Source organism: Amblyomma mixtum, chromosome 3 (assembly GCF_055824585.1).
Source record: "Amblyomma mixtum isolate Tamu chromosome 3, ASM5582458v1, whole genome shotgun sequence".
Classification (NCBI taxonomy): domain Eukaryota; kingdom Metazoa; phylum Arthropoda; class Arachnida; order Ixodida; family Ixodidae; genus Amblyomma; species Amblyomma mixtum.
Window position 1 is genome coordinate 76,767,068 of NC_143014.1, and position 19,193 is coordinate 76,786,260.

Sequence of the window (19,193 nt, forward strand, 5' to 3'; positions counted from 1 at the left end):
GGCAATGAAGGCGTTGTTGGGAGCGCGCAAGAAGTACTCGGCTCCGGCGGATATCCTCGACAGAGAGCAGGCCACCACGCTCAGACGACTACAGACAGACACCTACCCAAGCAGAGCCATGTATCACAAAATGTGGCCGAACAGATACGCGAAAGAGTGCGTGTGGTGTGGGGGCTACGCCACAACGTACCACGCCACCTGGGGCTGCGAAAAAAGCCCTTTACTACCAAAGGTAAATAGCCCTAGTCTAGAGCAGTGGGAGGCCCTCCTGGCTGACTCCGACCCGAGCACACAGCTTATGCTGGTGACGAGGGCCAAGGCAGCGGCGGAGGCCAACGGGATCCTGGACTAGGGAAGACCGACCACTGAAGCTCCACATCTATCTGTCCCCATCCCCCTACTCCCTAACTCTTCCTTTTGAAAAAAATAAATAAATAAATAAATGTTTTCACTACTACACTGCACACGTGGGCGAGTGGCGATGTGCGCGCGACCTTGGCCGCCACCTTGGGAATGGATGTAGGGAAATCTACATGACTGTTGGCCCTTCATATGGACACAGACATACGGACACGTGATTCTGTGATTTGTTTGGTTGTACCCAAGGCTGAAAAAGTTTTTCATCACGCACAAGACGATTGCCCTGAAACGCATCAGTAGAGCGGCTATTCAGCATTGCGAAGGGCACCATATATCTTCAAAGCAGGGCAAAAATTTCGACGCCCACTTTGAAGCTCAGCTGCTTCTGGGATGCAGTAAATTAAGAAATCTGAAATGATTGCTTTTTGTGTGCTTTTTTGTATGGTTGAAATTTAAAAACAATTTAAAAGTAATTTCATTTATTTTCTGAAAGTAAACTTTTTCTGAAGAGTAATTGGTGATGTAATTTAATTACATTTTAGCGATTTTCATGGCACCTGTCCGTTGTCTCCTCGTCTCTTTTGTGTCGTGAAATCATTTGCGCCTAGGTGGGTTTTTTCCCAAGTTTCAAGATGAAAAACCAACTAGCCCGTCAACATGCCTTACTTAGTAATATAATTTCATTACTTTACAGAAATAATTTTGCCATGCATGCACTCAGCATCTCTCGTTGCCTATGTACAGCTTCGGGTCGTGATCAGTTCAATTTCAATACAATTTTACTTCAGTTGAATTGAAATCTCACATATCGTACCAAATTTTCATCTGAGGCCGTTGTTCTGCGGGTTGTGGGCAGTTGTCCTCCTGTGGCTACTCAGGTTACACGCGTTTGCGTAATCTCGGGCGTACTCTATCCGTGATGAGTTCACCATAAGCACCGCGATGCATTAGGATGTAGTCGAACAAAGATTTCGCGACTTCAGCCGCGCTAGCATGCGGCAGGACTTTAGCCGAAACGCAGTAGAAAAAGTTAGCCAATGGTTAGCATTAGCCGCTTGTTTCCAGACGCTTTCATTGGGAAGGGACCGAGAAGATCGATGTCTGGAAAGGCCTGATCAGTCCATGGAGCTGGTCTTCTCGGGGGCGTTTTTGTTGTCGACAGTCTCGACAAGTGTTGACCTAAAGTTGAATATTGACCGAAATTTTGACTCGTAGGCTCCAGGGACGACGGAGAGGTAAGCTGCCCTGTAGCTTAGGCGCGAAGTTCCATTCGGGGACGTCGTTCCACAGGTAGGCTGATGGCGATCCGTGACGCTCCTGGCGGCTGAAGAGCCTTGCCTTCAAAGCATCTGTGGGCTGTTCTTGTGCGAGCGTTGTCGCCTTGGTTGAAATTGTGGCGGTGGTAATCGCTGACAAACTCGAATGGTTGGGGTTAGGGCACATTCACGCTGGCCAGTCGCAGACGTCGCGCGACAGATTTTGGTCGATCAGTTACGGTTCGAGAGCGCTATGAAAGCCGGGGAGGGAGCATGACGAATCGGCTTAAACTTGTCTCGCGACCTCCGCGACTCGCCAGTGCGAATCCGCCTTTATGATATTACCCAGACGATCGCAAGGCACTCTTCATCGGTCGTCGAATAGTTGCATTAATTTCGCTTTCGAACTGCAGTGGTGGCCTCGTGGTTTAAGCATCCGCCTCGTATGCGGGAGACGCGGGTTCCGCCGCATATCCCGCACCGCATCTCCCGCGGGCACCCAGTGCCGCCGGTGCCCGCCATTTTTCAAGCGGGTACAGGCCCTGGCCTCTCTAGACTGAAATGCACCTTGTGCAGACCGAAAACACGTTTGTCACGCATGGTGTCCAAACTGTCCTCGCGCCATTAAAATAAAATATCAGTTTCACCTTCGGCAGAGAGCTACAGGCAGGCGATGACCCTGTCGTTCTTCCGAACTTAAGGTCCGCGCTGCTCGCGCAGATGTGGATCTCAGTTTTGGCATTTCCATCGAAGTGCTCTAGTACGGGTGGTTATGATAAGAGGCGTTGACGGTCCTTGTATTGCCGTTAACTTTTTCCAAATCGCTCGGTTTGGACGATGGCGCAAAATGCCCCATTCTGAGCAATCCGGGCCGTTTCTGGACAAGTGACGCCATTCAGTACACTATAGACACGGATTAGGCTATGCAGGAGTAAAAAGAGTAAGCTGTCCTCTAGCGCACTTCCTTTCAGTTTTCTGTGGCTCCTCTGTTGCGAGCACCTGTATTTCTTCGCAATCTGGCCCCAAAGGTCATTAAAAAAATCTCGTGGCAGTTGTTTACAGTGTTCTTCTGGAAATGTCTGCAGCATCACGTGACCACATGGCGTGTATTTTAACACAATGCATGCTTAGTGCATTTACCCGATGAACAGGGATTTCGCGAATCAAAATTGACCGCTCCATAGAGTATGAGCTCATGTTTAAAAACGATACTAAGTGAAGCGAATGAATAAATCAGCAAACTATAGCAAATCACGGACAAATGAGTGTTTACGAGCACGTATAGTGAAATAAACGACGAGTCCATGCAGTCAAGCGGGAGTCTCAGCAATATGCTTCTTTTCTTCACACTTTCATCTCGCACCATTTTCGCTTTTTCTTTCAGGAAGGGGGGGGGGGGGAGGGGGGGACTTCATCATGAATGAAATTAAGGCTTGCGATAGGTTGAAGCTTGCTGACGGGATTTGTTAGCTCATGCTATATGCTGCTCATATGGCCTGCCTTGTGGCACCTGATCCGCGGAAAAGAGTTAAGTGTAGTCAGGCTAACTCGCCTATGCTTTCTCACGCTAACCGAGTGAATAAAGGTGCAAGCAATCACGAAGCTGTCTAAAGCGACATGTGGTAATAGGTGGCTTCCCGTTTTCACGCAGGCTGGCATGTGACCGCGGCCATAGTGGAACGTACGGGAGCGCCACTCCCCCAGAAAACGCTAGCACTCCCCAAAACGTATGCGATGCATAGCATGCTATAGTGTACGTAGAAAATGTTTTTGATAGGCTAAAAGCATTACCTTCAGTGACAAATGCGTAGTCCCATTGGAAGAACGGTTCCTCGAAGTGGCATTCACGCACAAGGCGGTATACCTTCTTGCTAGTCTGATGGTGGACAACTGGAATTTTCTAAACTATTCGGGACACCGTGGCACACAAGCTATGAATTTTAGGTCTCTTCCCCGCCGGTTTTAAGCCGGTTATAAGATTATTTTCTTCATTTTTGCTATAACGCACTGCGTCTGTTGCGAACTGCGCTGCACGGAAACAGCCGGAAATAAAGTAGCTGCTGGCTCGTGCCTTTAACGTTTCGCTGCCAAGTAGTCATATCTTCTTCAGCCGTCGTGTCTAATGATAGTCAACGCAAAAAGTAACGTTGTGAGCTGAAATTGAAGTGAGCGAAAAGTAAAATGCCATCGCGACAAGTAGCAGACGACCCGCACCCGAGCGGAGAACAGCAGCGCCACTTTTGTTGTCATGAAGCGAGGCTTACGGAACTACGCTTTGTCCCTTGCCGGTCGGCGCCGTATTCACATTGTGGTTTTTTTAATGCGAAAGCATTTCTTGTCTCATGAGTGGCGTGTACAGGACCTGTCAGCAGAACGTTTCATCAGAGCGTGTCCGTACGATAAATAATAATGTAATTAAATAAGCATGACAGAAATGATTAATTAAATGGGCAATTAATTAATTTGACAGAGTAACTACTTGAATTAGTCAATTGCTTCACACATTAATCGGCAATTTAATCGAATAATCAATTAAGTCACTAGAATGATTAACCTATTGGGCAGTCAATTAATTGGCCTAATTGATTAATTTAATTTGTGAATTATTCCACACATTCATAGTAGTTTAATCAGATTAATTAATTAGTACTTTGGTGTGCTTACTGCAGGATACTGTTGAACCGGCTTAAGATGGGAAATGGTGAGAGTACTAATTTCACTGGTTGGCATGCGGATTGTTTGGTTGACGGTTAACGAGAGGGTTATTCCAATCAGTGTGAGGAAAATTATAATGCTCGCAAATTTAGACGTTGGGGAGGGAAGGAGAATGTTTAATTTAATAATAAAAAGGCAGTGGCGAAAGGTACGCGCTGGACATACCCTGTAGACATTTTTCCAGACTACGTCGGGCGGATCTCAAGGCCGTGGCTAAAGGTACTTGGGAACTTGGGAAAGACCCTGCGCATCCGCCCCCCCCCCCTTCCCCTTGAGTACGTCGGGCGTAATTGACCAACGTGTTTTTCATAGTGCTCGATTTTATTCCCGTTGCGCTCCTTTGGTTTCCATCTTCGAGGGAATCGGGTGATCTGAGTTCGGTGCGCGTACTTCGATCGAGAGCGCAGAAATTTTTTTGCTATGCGCATATCAGAACACCATGCACTACTCCGATGCATCATTTGCCATACATCGTTTAATTGCAGTAGAGTGTACTAGTTGCAGCGTGCGAACTGCAAAATGGCTCCTGGCTCTTTCCATGCAAACTTTATACAGGGTGTCCACGCTAACTTTAGCCAAGGGTTAAAAAATAAAATATTTGAGGTAGGCCAGGGGAACCACTTACATACATCTACCAACCGGCTTGCGCATCATAGGCAATTTTTTGTTTTGCAATTAATTAATTAGCATTTAAGATAATTTTTCTAAATTCGTAAATATTGACTTTAGGCAGAAAACGCGAATAGCAAAGTTGGCGAGCACCTTCAGAAACCCCCATTCCATTTATTTGCGGTAAACAAAACCTCACGTGTATCTTTTTTCCGAGCTCCAAAGAAAGCCGCGAAATACAAAAAAAAAAAATCACGTGACTAGCGCATTCGCGCGCCACGATTGTGCTGCTCTCAACCGTGGCTTGAGTGATCGAAATCAACTGCTGGTGCCTCAACGCGCCGGCAGGCCGATATGTCAATGGTGGTTGCGGCGCCCGCGCGAGCCAGTCTGCAAGCGTGACGGTGCAAGTTGCAGCGAACGCGCCGGACATTGTGAGCTATGAAATGGCCAAAGGTGACAAACACAAATGCGACGAGTTTTATTCGCCACTGAGAGGCCAAATCTTGCTTATCTATCAAGCTCACAATGCCCGGCGCGTTCGCTGCAACCTGCACCGTCACGCTTCCAGACTGGCTCGCGCGGGCGCCGCAACCACCGTTGATATATCGGCCTGCCGGCGCATTGAGGTCGTCGCGCCTCGTCAGCAGCTCATTTCGTTCACTCAAGCCACGGTTGAGAGACAGTCGTGGCGCGCGAATGCGCTAGTCCTTTTTTTTGTATTTCGCGGGCTTTCTTTGGTGCTCGGAAAAAAGATACACGTGAGGTTTTCTTTATCGCAAATTAAGATATTTTTTTCTAAATGCGTAAATATTGACTTTAGACAGCAAATGTGAACAGCAAAGTTGGAGAGCCCCTTCAGAAACCCCCATTCCATTAATTTCCAATTAATTAATTGCAAAACAAAAAAATGCCTATGGTGCGCAAGCCGGTTGGTAGATGTATGTAAGTGGTTCCCCTGGCCTACCTCAATTTTTTTTATTTTTTAACCCTTGGCTAAAGTTAGCGTGGACACCCTGTGTGTGTATAATATATATATATATATATATATATATATATATATATATATATATATATATATATATATATATATATATATGTACCGGGTGTTTCAGCGAACACTTTCAACACCTTTTCAACCTGGGTGCTGCCATATTGTTCCCTGGACTGCAGTGGGCACCTCGCGCTAGCACGGTGGAAGCGGCGGTGGAAGCGGCGGCGGAACCGGTTTCCAGCAGTCCAGAGAGGAGGAGTTTTGCCGCTTTCACCATGCTAACGCGAGATGCCCACTGCAGTCCAGGGAACAATATGGCAGCGCCCAGGGAGCCCTTTGGGTAAAATTATGACTTTTGCGGCATGGTATTACCAGGCAGGCCTGGCGGACACCAGGAAACCGGAGAATCATCTTAACTAGTAAGCTGGATAACTAATTTTTAATAATTAGCTTTTTAACTATATTTAATTTTTTTATTCCACCGTTCACCCGTAGCAAAAGGCATGTAGAATCTATTTGAGGCTGGTACAGCGGCGAGTCTCGCACTGCAACTTTGCACCCATCCGTAATACGTAAGAAATATCATACTACCTCTTCTTTATTGGCAGATAGAATGTTTATATTTCATACTTTAAATTCTGTTTCACAATGCCAAATTAATAGTGTGTGGAATTTATTTGATGCCTAGGGTGGCACAACGGCATAAGGCTGAAGCGCCTGCCGAGGTGAAGACCTGCTCCACCACAATACACGGAGGAGGAGCCGCAGAGCCGAATGCATGTACGAGCCACATTGAGTTCAAACCCCCCGGGTTCGAGCTTAGCACGAGCTAATTACGAGCAGAACGAGGTGACAGATTACAAGACGGCTTAGTAAGCCGGATTGCTAAGGTTTGGGTGTATGGGCTTAGGGGGGTTTAACGTCCCAAAGCAACTCAGGCTGTTAGGGACGCCGTAGTGAAGGGCTCCAGAAATTTGAACCATCTGGGATTCTTTAAAGGGCCATTGACCAGGGTCCGGACATTTTTGAAAAACAAGCCCACTGCATAGATGAAGCATCCAAGATAACCTCTGCAAAATACTAGAGCCATGCGCGCCCCGAAAAGCTGCAAAAATTCAAATCAAAGCCCGTTCGTTCCTTCCTTCAACAAAAACGTCCCCGCCCCACTACTCTGAACCCCGTTGACGTCATGGGGGTTACTTTCGCCATTGGTGCATCGTTCTGACTGCGGAAGGAGGTTGGGCGTAGCCTTGGCGTCGCGTCGTCTGCACAATGCTTTCCGCAGCGCCTTCTGTTTTGCACATGCCTACAAACCCGCATGAAGGAACAACAACAAAAAAAAACTGTGGAGGGAGCGTACGGCAACAGCCTTGACCCCTAGCTATAAAAAGTAAAAAATAGTAGAACTGAGTGAGTTGGTTCGCCCCCCCCCCCGCTGTGATCACGTCACGAGACGCTCTGCGTGCGCTCCCTTCTCAATTTTTTTTCTTCTATGCAAGCCCCCCAAAACAAGGTTTTAATTACTAGTGCAGCAGAGCCTTTCCCTCGCTCGCCCACTTGACCGCTCAGCACACAAACCGCTTATCCTTCGTGCATCTTGCGTACGCCTCGACTCCAATGAATGACATGGGCTTTGGAGCGGAGAATAGACACAAACACACAGAACACAAACACACATGGAGAAAATCAAACGGCCGGTTGCCAGGTCCGCGCTTCGCCGTATGTTTCGAACACAACCGACTTCCACCCCTCCGCTCGTGAAATGGTGGGGAGGCCTAAAAAAAAATGAAAAGGTGGCTCGCTAACTGGGAATGACAAACAGATGTATGAAAGGATGCGCTCGCTAACAAGTCTAGCAGCGAAACACCGTGAGGAGACCCAAAGAGCAAAACAGAGAGGGTGTTAGAAAACCCGCAGCGCCCCCCCCCCCCTCCCCTCGAAAAGACCCAGTAGCAAAAACCAAGAAAAGAATTCTATTGAAGGCGGGGCCATGACGTAGCGATGTGACGCACTCCACAGACACCACACCTCCGGCTTACATCGGAGAAGGAAGGGGTGATTTTGCCTTGCCGAGCCTACTCGACGAGGAGCGGGAGAGAAAAATCTCAAGGAGGGAACGGAAGGAGAGGAGGCTCGCTCCAAGAGTGGTAGAGAGTGTTTGCGACCCGAGGGTGGTCACGGGCCCTTTATCGTGCACTGACATCGCACAGTACACGGGCCTCTAGAATTTCGCCTCCATCTAAATTCGACCGCTGCGGCCGGTATTCAACATCGAGTGGGAACGTCGGATGCATCTTTAGACACTTCGTAATAAAAATACGGATTGATGGTTATGAATGAAAGAGCTGTCACAGCCAAGAGGGCTGCTGCTAATGGCAAGCAATGAATATACCTCGTAATAACAAGTCGAAGGTGCCTCGTGATTTCTTCGTTATAGCCGTTGCTTCTTCACAGCCATATGCAACCTTGGCCGCAGCTGTCGCATGTGAACAGTATGTATGCGCTGTATAGACTGAAACAGCTTGGCTAGCATTTAGTATGCCGCCGATGTGTTGTGAGAACCTTAAACTCGCACACATTAACGAAATATGTCAGCCGCGTCAACGCGAGTGCGCCCGTTTTTTCCGTGCCCTGCATTGGCATATATCTGCGACTAGAAAACAGATTTTGGAGGCATAGTGCCGTAAATGAGAGGGAGGGATCTATTCCAAAGCTGAAGCCGATACGGACTGCTGTGAAGGATGGTTTATGGTGATTAACGTCCCAAAGCGACTCAGGCTGTGAGGGACACCGTGTAGTGGCGGGCTGCGGTTAATTTCGACCACATGGGGTTCTTTAACGTGCACTGACATCTCGCACAGTACGGGCCACAACACTTCACTGCAAGACATCAATGTGTTGTGGAGAATGGGTACGCCAAATCGAAAGCAAAAGAAAAAAAGAAGTTGGAAATGTTTGTATAATGATGCCATACAGTGACTTTTTTTACGTGATGCTTTCCAGTTTCTAGCGATTTTGCTTAACTCATGTATGTGTTTTGTCCAAGTGCATTGTACTTCCTTAGCCGCACGCTTCTATGCTGCCCCGTGTGCTAAGGGGTCAGGGCTCCTCAAGCTATTTCTTACAGCTTTTACCTGCCCTCCTCGTAACTTTTTTGGTTGCGGAATAAAATTTGACTTGATTTGATTTGATGAAAAGGGTTCTTATATGCTTCAAAAACAGGGTATCTCAACATCTTTCTAGTTCATTTCAAACCGCGCTGTCTGACAAATTTCTTCGCGACCGATGCAGCTGATTTGAACATGGCAGCCTTCTGGTCACTGGAAATATCTTGATGATGAAATCATGTACCAGAGAACCACGGTGCGCTTGCAGCAGGCCGTGTGCAGCGAGATGTTTACTCCATGAGGGGTACTGCGATATGATCTTGGCAACTCTCAAGCCGCAACATACAGAGCAGCGTACCGTGTATGATTTTTGACGAGTGCGGCCGCGGCGTCAAAATTTCGTCGTGCTGCAGCCGACGCCAATGAATCGTCCGGAGAAATGCACCATATGCGGACCTGTCAGAGACGGAAAACAAAGTTTGCCACCCGTTTTTACCCGCCGCGGTGGCTCAGTGGTTAGGGTGCTTGGCTACTGAGCTGGAGTATCTGGGTTCGAACCCGACCGCGGCGGCCGCGTTTCGATGGAGGCGAAACGCAAAAGGCCCCTGTGTGCTGTGCTATGTGACATTAAAGATCCCTAGGTGGTCGAAATTATTCTGGAGCTCTCCACTACGGCACCCCTTTCTTCCTTTCTTCTCTCACTCCCTTACGGCGCAGTTCAGGTGTACACCGAGGTGTGAGACAGATACTGCACGATTTCCTTTACTCAAAAACCAATTTTCAATTTTTCCGCCTGTTTAAATGGCCAACTTGGGGTTTACTTTACTTCGTGAACACGAGATATCAGATGCGTGGTCATGGGCTATAGTTTCCATGGTCGAAAAGGCACTTTTCGTTACATCCATTATTTCATCATAATCGTTTTGTAGCGAGGTTTGAGTTGTGCAGGTGGGAAACAATAAATCACTGTAGACAATTTCTTGATGTTAGAGTCATTTGTGATAGATTAATTATGAAAGCGAAATGGATTTAATCAGCACCAGCCTCGAAAGAAGCTGGCGTGATATGTTATGGAAGGCAGTTCTGTAAAAGCTGTTTTATTTTTGCATTCAGCTAGCTGTTTGGGTCATCTGGTGAAATTTAAAATGCACATATATTTTCTATTAGAAATACACATAGTGAGATGAAGCATTGGCCTGTACCATAGGAGATGTCATTGCTCTTTTTTGCAGCAGTCCACATCACAAGAGTGTCTTTCATTAACCACAGTCAAATGCCATGGCTAATAAAATGCACCTAATTACAGATCAGCAAACAACATTACGTCAATTTCAATTCTGTGCAGTGCACTTGCTCGTTCTTTTCCACTTTTAAGCTTGACACCACATATGTCAGATATGCCCATATACAACTGGCTGCATGAGGCCTGCTAAAATTAAATTTTCTCATGGCTCGGGCACATAACCTGCAAATGACAGGCCTACTTTATAGCTGTAGTTGTGCACACAATTCCAGACTGTGCCTTTCAGCTAATCAGGATGCATGCAATCTGTGCAGATGCTATGTGGGAAATATTTTTTGCTGCATAGGTGTTCAGGAAAGTAGTCATGCCGTAGCTGATAATACATAACCTAAGTGAATGTACGTGTTACTACAAGAATCATGAATACAGATAATTAATAAACGAAGATGAACCTATGATGATTGGGGAATAGAGGCTTGTAATTTACCGAGACCATTGGGTGGCTAGCTCACATAGTTTTCAGTATTTCTTATATGGCTTGCCTTGATTATCCTGTGGCTGCTCTAATCCTGATGCGTGTATAGAATTATGACAGTAATGTGAAAGCAGGTGAGAACGCATGATGTTTTGAGATTCTTAATTTATGCTAATTGAGTTGCACAAATTTCATGGAGGCTCAGTGTATTTGCAGTTTCAGAACAGTTGTGCAATCAATCAAACCCTTAAGTTCTTTGGAAACTGATTGATGCCTGCAGACTTGTCCTCATGGCACATATATGTTTGGAATTGAGCGCTGCTTCCCGAGAGCCACTATCGATGCCCAAATTACTCGTGAGCCACTTTTGCGATGCTGTACTGCCACCTGGGTTATGCTTTTGCCTACAGTAACATATTTTGCATACAGTAACATATGTGAGCAGCACATGCAATGGTGCCCCTGTGTTGTTATTCTCTGTGCAGCTGGACTGATGAAGATGTGCGAGTTGTGTGCCGACACTTGGGCTTTTCGGGTGGCTTGCTTCAAGGCTGGCTGCCACGGCACAATGATTCACGGCAACTTATGTTTGCCAGCCCCAACTGTATTGGAGATGAGCAGAGCCTAGACAAATGCCCAGGATGGGTGCATAGACAGCTGGGAAGTGGAATATGTGGTGAGTGCACAGCCCATGTGGCATTAACGAGGCTGTTACTCAAAAGAGCGGTAATGAAGTGCCATATCATCATGTGCAACTGGTGTGTTAAAATTCACTTATAGATTTTCAGAAGTTGAGTACAGTTAACCTTCTCATTCCGTGAATGTGCAGTATCATTGAGGAAACTTTCATGACGTAACTACTGTACCATGCACAGCTTCACTAAAACAGATGTGAACTTTTAAAAAGTTGCAAATTTATGAGGTAGAATATTGGGAACAAAGTGCTTCGTATATTTTCTGATGGTTGCTGGTGGCTTGCCATGCTTTGATTGGAGATTCTTGGAGCATTCAGTATTGGTAAGACTAGCGTGAAAAAAAGTAAGCCACACCAAAGAAGTACAGAGGGACCAGTGCAACAATCAAATAACCTGTTTACTCTGTCAGTGCTTTGTAGCCAACATAATGTGTCATGTATTTTAGCGTGCTGTAGATGGGAGCACACGTTGGGAAGAACTGGAAATTGGAGCTCATTAAAGTGACTGTGAAGACTGGGAGCAATGCTGTACATTTGTACACTCGCCATCAAAAGTAAATGGAAGGCGACTTTGTCGAAAAAATTTTATTTTTTAAAATCTAAAGCATAATGGTCCATGTTTGTTGGTGCACAGAGCAATTGGCAAAATCACAATTAGGCTGCACATATGTATTCAAGGATGCATGAATTGGGGGGGGGGGGGGGGGGGGGCAGTGATTAAATTTTTTCATTAATATTGCCTTCCATTTACTTCTGACGGCACCTGTACATTTTGCTTGCCTCCATTTAAAATAGGTACAATTACTGGCAATATGGGTATGCAGTAGAAAGTCGCGAAAATTTTTTGAAAAAGGTTTAAATAAAGTTTTATAACTTGTTACATGGGTATACCAAGTTATAAATAATGGGATAGTGTGTAATACTGCGACAAAATAAGATGCCACTGATTGATTGATTATGTGGCCTTTGATACAGTCTGCATTGCCCGATGCAGCCTAAGGGAATGTCAGTGCATGGATATCTATATTATTAAGGGCAAGCTTAACGGCACACTCTATGCTATGCTTGATCACAAATTTTAATTTCATAGCTTCTGAAAACTGCTGTGGCCACCCAGTTTTGTGTATGGCTTGACTGCTCTTGCCTGGGCCCTGTTTTCATTGTCCTCTCTGAAACCAATGCACCTTTTGCATACTACGCACAAGCATCTGTGCACTGAGTGAGCTGTAAATCTATCGAGACAGATAAGAACTGAATGATTAGCATCAGTGGTGTAGCCGAAAACTTTTTCATTGGGTGTGGCTGGGGACAGATGGCAAAGAACTGAGATGATACCTGGTACTGTGTGTATGGGTGAGCAGGTTGAGGCCACCCTATACTGCAGACTGGATCCGGCCTTATGAGAAATCTGTGTTGTAGTGATGTGTACTCTAGTGAGCTAGGCTATATCACATCACATGCACTGTATTAGTGACTGCACTACATGTTGCTGCATTTTGTTTCCTGCTAAGAGGACATTTTAATCACACAATAGGCAAAAAAGGGCTGCTCCAGAAGTAATATGGCAACATGTGAAGGGCATTCTGATGTTTGGCCCTTTGAATTACTTTTGCAGATTTACTTTGTTTTGCCATTTTAGTCTGCACAATCAAATATTGGCAGCTTCTGGGTTCAAATTACCAAAAATTTGCAACAATTAAATGATAAGACTGAATTGAAGGATACAGCATTCAACTAATGGTGGCCATTTATGCTAACCACTGTCATGTCTCCTCCTTTGAAGCACATGCATGCAGCTTTTCACCGTGAAGCTTTGTGTGAAATTTAATGAGGAATATACCTAAGTCCACTGACATGTCTGCACTTGAATTACTGTCTCCTCACGCTGAGGCCCACATCTATTTGTATGAAGCTTAGAGAGGTGTCAGAGTGCACTGACATGTATCAAACTTGGATGTATTGCATTCATATGGTAAGGTCTGGGCATAAAACCCAAAGTGTTTTAAAAAGGTCCCATCCCCAGTTAGCTGCTTGCAAACCATATAAAAACTCTGTCATGATGAAGTTAGCGCCAAAAACGAGGACTAAAGTAGGAGAGAAGACACAACACGAGAAAACTCTGTGCCCTATTATGTTAGACAGCCAAATTCTTAAGGTCTTGATCTAATATCTGACAACTTTTAAGTGTTCACAGTGGCTAAATGTTGTTCCAGTCCACCACATTTAATCAACAACCTCAGTGTGTTCTCAGCCAATACTTCAATGGCTGAATTGAAAGCATACTGTTTGTGTCATTTTTTGTGGTCACACAGATTTTCAGCTGGACATCGAGGTTGCCTGTGAGCCAACACTTCAAGAACAAGCAAGGCACTACTGGCGTGGTCTCCATTTTGAGCTGGCCAAAACTCAGTCACAGAAAAAACAAATCAGTCCTGTTGATTGGATCAACACAGAAGTGTCCCAGTCCATTCTACAGCATGTGGTCATGAAGTATGCAGGCCGCCAGCAAGATGGAAATGCAACAGCAGCTATTCAAGTTTATGGCGCGCCACCAGTGATGAAAAACTTAGAAGTGCGCCTGTCAGCCTACCATGGCATTAATGTCACCATGCCAAATCAGCCAGTTGAGATACAGCAGAGCGTTTTCAGTGAAAACAGAGGTTGGTACTTTCTTTTTCAACATACCAGCATTATAAAAAATAGCCTTGTATGCAGGGAACGAATGGTATAGTTGATAAAGGTATGTTGCTCTGTATATTCAGTGGTCAGAGAAATCTAGACGCTGTATAGGTATAGAAACTATGCATAAAAACAGGCCTCTCTTTATGCTGTGTAACAGTCTCAAAGGAGGCGACTCATTACTGTGCTTGGTCCTTTAACATTGCTTGGGAAAATACTAATTGTGCATTTGGCAAATACTACTTATGTGAGGAGACAAAACAAAACAAAAAATTGTAAATTGTGATGTTTTAGTGTCCCATGGGCTATGAGAGACACCGTAGTGGAGGGCTGTGGATTAAAGACCATCTGGGGTTCTTTAATGTGCACTAACATTGCACAAAACATGGCCATTTTTGTATTGCGCCTTTGTTGAAATACGGCCGCCACGGCTGGGATGAACCCCATGACCATCAGATGAGCAAATAAATGGCAAGGCCACTGAGCCACTGCAGGGGGTCCAAACCAAAAACAGTTCCTATTCCAGTGTAAGGATAAATACTGTTTGCTGTTATTGCCTATGTACAACCATGTGATATTAGAAAGACACCAGTACAACAGTGCATTGAATTTTAAAGGGATTAAAAAAAAATGAATAACAACATCAGCTTTCATTTTAGTTTGGGTGGTGTGTAAGGCACAAAGCTGCAACAGTTGTTCTGGAGGCAATATTTTGAACTGTACTTTTATCTTCATGCCAACTAAATGACTTCATTTTTTTTTCCTCGTACCAGTATGACAGCTGCTAGAGAAATCAGTTGTGTTGGATAATTTGATCAACCAATCTCCTTAATAGAAAATAAATCACATATTGGAATTTCATGCTCTAAATTATCAGCCAGAAATTTACGAAAATAGTGATCGACTCAAATGTGAATAAGTTTATACCTTCTTGGCTCAATTTTTATTTGTTGTGCTGCAGTGTTATCTAAAAATATGAGGTCTTTTGAAGAACTCATTAGCTTAGACTACCCTGCATTTTATTACTACTGACAAAAGCAGTCAAATGTAGTAGTGGTAGAGCCAGAGAATAGGGAGATATGTAGAAACAAAGATTTAAAAAAAACCTGGTGGTTTCCCTAGTGTGCAAACTTTGACTAACCCAGTGTTGGTACAAAACTTATGAAACATCACTTTACATTGTTAAGGAAGTTTGTCCAAAATAAAGATCAGCACGTCATGGTTTATCTATATCAGTGTGTTCATGCAAGCTTAAAAATTGCGAGGAACTGCAATGTATTAAGCATATTTCATTTATCATTTGTTCGACATTTAAGGTGAAAAGGTAAAAAATCATGCACATACTTCACTACCTGTGCAGGTTATGGCATCTTCATAAATACCAGCAAAGGAGGAGTCAACTTGTCTGGTGTTAGAGTGATGAAAAATGGCGCTGATGGAATCGTTTACACACGACATGAAACCAAAATAGGGAGCAAGACAAGCTTCTGCGAGTCTTCATCTGTCTCCAATATTCGCTACCCAACAGTTTTTGTCTACCAACTGGACAGAAGAAATTACAAGTCAAGTTGCTTTAGGGTAAGCACAGCTTACATATATCTCATTATTTAAGAATGTGCAAGCTGCAGCAGTATTCACTACAATTGCATCTGCATTCTCCTATAGGTGCTGCCTGCAGGATATGGAGATTTGGTTTTGACCGTTCATTTCAAGGACATGCAGAGATATGATGGCCGAAAGAAACTTGAAGGAGGCACGGTGACAGTGTGGAATGGAAAGCAGAAGCTGGATGAACATAAGCTAGCGCAGTTTACCATTGATAATACCACTGTGCCTCAGAGCATTTCTTCAGAGAAAGGCAACTCTCTCACAATTGAATTCCAGCCACCGAAGTACACATACTCTCATCAGAATGACATTTTTCCTCAGCTGCAGTTTTCTATGGAAGCAGTGCTTGGCATTGGTGAGTGTTTGGTTTACATCCATTATGTTATGGCAGATATAGCTTATTGTTAAAGTGATGATAATTGGTCAGCTGGGTGTAATTTATTGCTCTATGTACCTAAACATTAAAGGCCTAAAAAACGATTTTTACTGGTAGTCTGGCTGAAATCAAAATGTAATTAATGTTTAAATGTTTAATTAATGTTTCGATTAATGTTTAAACATTAAGCAAGTCAATTAGAGTAACCTTAAATGATTAGTATTCATAGTTTTGTTTTGTTGGAGCAGTGTGTTTTTATTGGAGCTGAGAAAATATGTTTAGCCACAAGGCTGTCAGCATCGATCGCTTTAATTAGGAAACATATATTACTGAGTTGTTTGCTCATTAAACTGCTAAATATGTGCCATTTCTGCTCTCACAAAGTCACTTACTTTTTTCTTTACAGGAAAAGACTATGACCTTAATGTGACTAACTGCCATATCAGTAACAACAATGGACGAGGTATCTGGCTTCGTGATGGAGTGGCAGGTGCAAGTGTTGTGGAGACGGAGATCCAGGGCAATACGCATGTTGCTGGTATTCACATAGATGGTGGTGTTGGAGATCTAATTGTCAACAGAAGCGACATCAGCGGGAACCAAGGCGATGGTATCAATGCTACACATGCTGGTGGTTACAAACACATTCAGCAGTCTTTCATCCACGGAAACTCAAGAAGGGGCATTGCTTTGTGGTTCAATGAAACATCAAACTGGACCCCTTTTAACTCCACCACCCACATTTCATTCTCGAACATTTCATCAAATGGTGACATAGGAGTCTTACTAGGCAATGTCTGCAGGGCTGATGCATTCTGGAACATCAGTATGAACACATTTGGAGCAAATGGTGGTCCTGCTGTAGTTTACCAGTCATGCTGGGTAAAAAGCACTGTGAATGGTGAAGCAAAAGTTGACGCCTTGCACATCACACACAATAGGTTTGGAGGTTCAACGAAGTTGTCAGTTCAAATGACACCAGCACTTAACATCAATGCTACGATAAAGCACAACTCTTTCATGAATCACACATCTGGTGTCTTATGGATTGAAAACAAGGACCATGGAGAACACCTGGAGCACCATGCTGACAAAGTTGCTGAAGTCCAAGTTTCTGAGAATGACTTCAAGTTCAATTCTGGAACTTTTGTTGCACAAATTGGACTGGTGCATGGCAGCAGTGTCCAAATGCTGAACTTTCATCATAACAGGCTGGAAGAAAACAGCATTCGACAGCCTTTTGCACGCCTCAATCCACGGTCAAGAGTTGCTGCTGTTGTTGCCGTGACTTCAAGCAATACAGTTATAGAAAGGAACAGATTTAGCAATCCCAGGTCAGACTATGAGCTTGGTTCACATCTCGATGACCATGGCAGCATTATCAATGCATCTCTGAACTTCTGGGGACTTGACACTTACAGGACCGATGTTTCTGTACGTATCTACAACAGAATTTTTGACCGAAAAGATCGTTACAACTTAGCACCTGTGCAGTTCTTGCAGTATTTGTTAAATGGCCAAGACCTTGACACAAAAGAACAAATTTCATCCAACTACGAAAGGGACAAGATTATGCAATTTCAGACCTATGGAAATAAAGAGATAGGAGGAGAAGTTATGGGCGATGTCACCCTTGAAAGAGGTGACTACACTGTGAAAAAAGACATTTTTGTGCGACGTGGGTCAAAACTGCTCATAAAGCCAGGAACAAGACTGCAGTTCGAACAGTCTATTGGTATGATGGTTGAAGGAAGACTTGAGAGTGATGGTACTAGTGAGCAAATTGTCTACACTGCAGTGAGTGTTCCCATGGAAGCTGAGGAAACGGAATCCCTTCCAACAGAAATGACAAGCCTGAGACTTTCATCTGTGACTGAAGGCACCATAGAAGTGACTGTCAATGGAACAACTGGTGGCGTGTGCGCATATGGCTTCACTATTGAGGCTGCAGCCCTTGTCTGCCAACAGCTGGGGATGGTTCTAAGCTCACATGACTGGCTGATGGAGCCAGCATCCCAAGCATCAAGTGGTGGCACTAGTCACATACTTTTTAGCAATGTTCGCTGCAGTGAAATGGACACAGATTTCCTCACTTGCAAACATGAAGTCCTGGGAGAAGATTTTGAAAACTCATGTTTTTCTGAAGTAGGAATTCGCTGTATCAGGCCATCATGGGCTGGTATTCGCTTGGGCGTTCATGCAGAGACTAGTATACTCAAGAATGTTGTCATTGAAAAGGCAGGACAGCTTGATTATGCCACACATGTGTTTAAGCCTGCATTACAGGTTGACTTCAATAACCACATCTTAGAAAAGCTGACCATCAGAGAAAACACTGATTCCGGAATTGGTTTGATGTGGAATGACATATTCAGGGACATTCACAATCCAGTAGTCAAGTTTTCAGAAGTTCATAACAATAATCGTCATGGGATACTAACAAGATCTCAAGGTGTGGACATAATAGACAACAGGATCCAAGGGAACCGTGGTGGTGGAGTGTGGTATGACCCTGTCTTCACAAAGCGTGAGCAGAGAGATGCAGTGCGTTGGGCTGAAGACACAGCCACAGCAATTTCGGACAGGATACAGTTGAACCCTGATGAGAGGCACTACATACGAGTAGCTGAAGCCAGTCCCAATACAAGAAGGGAATTTCGAGTGTATTGTGAAGATAAGCGTGCTATTGGAATCATGGTAGTGGACCCCATTAGAGAAGACTCAACTGAAACTCTCATGATTAGAAGAGGCCAGGATTTTGAAGACACATCAGCTCCCATGTGGGACATCAGAAAGAATTTAACATCATTCCCCTTAAGAGAAACAGGGTTTATTGTTACACTCAGATATGAAACAGGATCAGCGCCTAAAGGAGGTGCCCTGCTGATGATGACAGCGGTCCAGCCTCTAGGTAAGTGTGCTGCGAGCCCACCACTGAAAATGCTACGTTGCATGTGGCAGCTTTTTGTTGTGTGCTGTGGAGACCAGTTTGCTTTAAAAGTGTTGCGCTGTGCTGTCAAAACTGTAGCATTGTAGAAATTTGCATTGTTGGTATATGTATGGCGTCTTTTTGTCTG

At 44.5% G+C, this 19,193-nt stretch overlaps 1 protein-coding gene across 2 annotated transcripts in view; it reads left to right on the top strand.

Annotated features, from left to right (window-relative positions):
* bark (C-type lectin domain-containing protein bark beetle) overlaps positions 1-19,193 on the top strand; it is a 116,542-nt gene that overhangs the window by 80,524 nt on the left and 16,825 nt on the right. For both annotated transcript variants that reach the window (XM_089579761.1, XM_089579762.1), the window contains exons 3-7: positions 11,245-11,435; positions 13,766-14,113; positions 15,493-15,710; positions 15,798-16,095; positions 16,523-19,027. In XM_089579761.1, the coding sequence (XP_089435887.1) occupies positions 11,245-11,435; positions 13,766-14,113; positions 15,493-15,710; positions 15,798-16,095; positions 16,523-19,027 (3,560 nt within the window). The remainder of the gene's footprint in view (positions 1-11,244; positions 11,436-13,765; positions 14,114-15,492; positions 15,711-15,797; positions 16,096-16,522; positions 19,028-19,193) is intronic.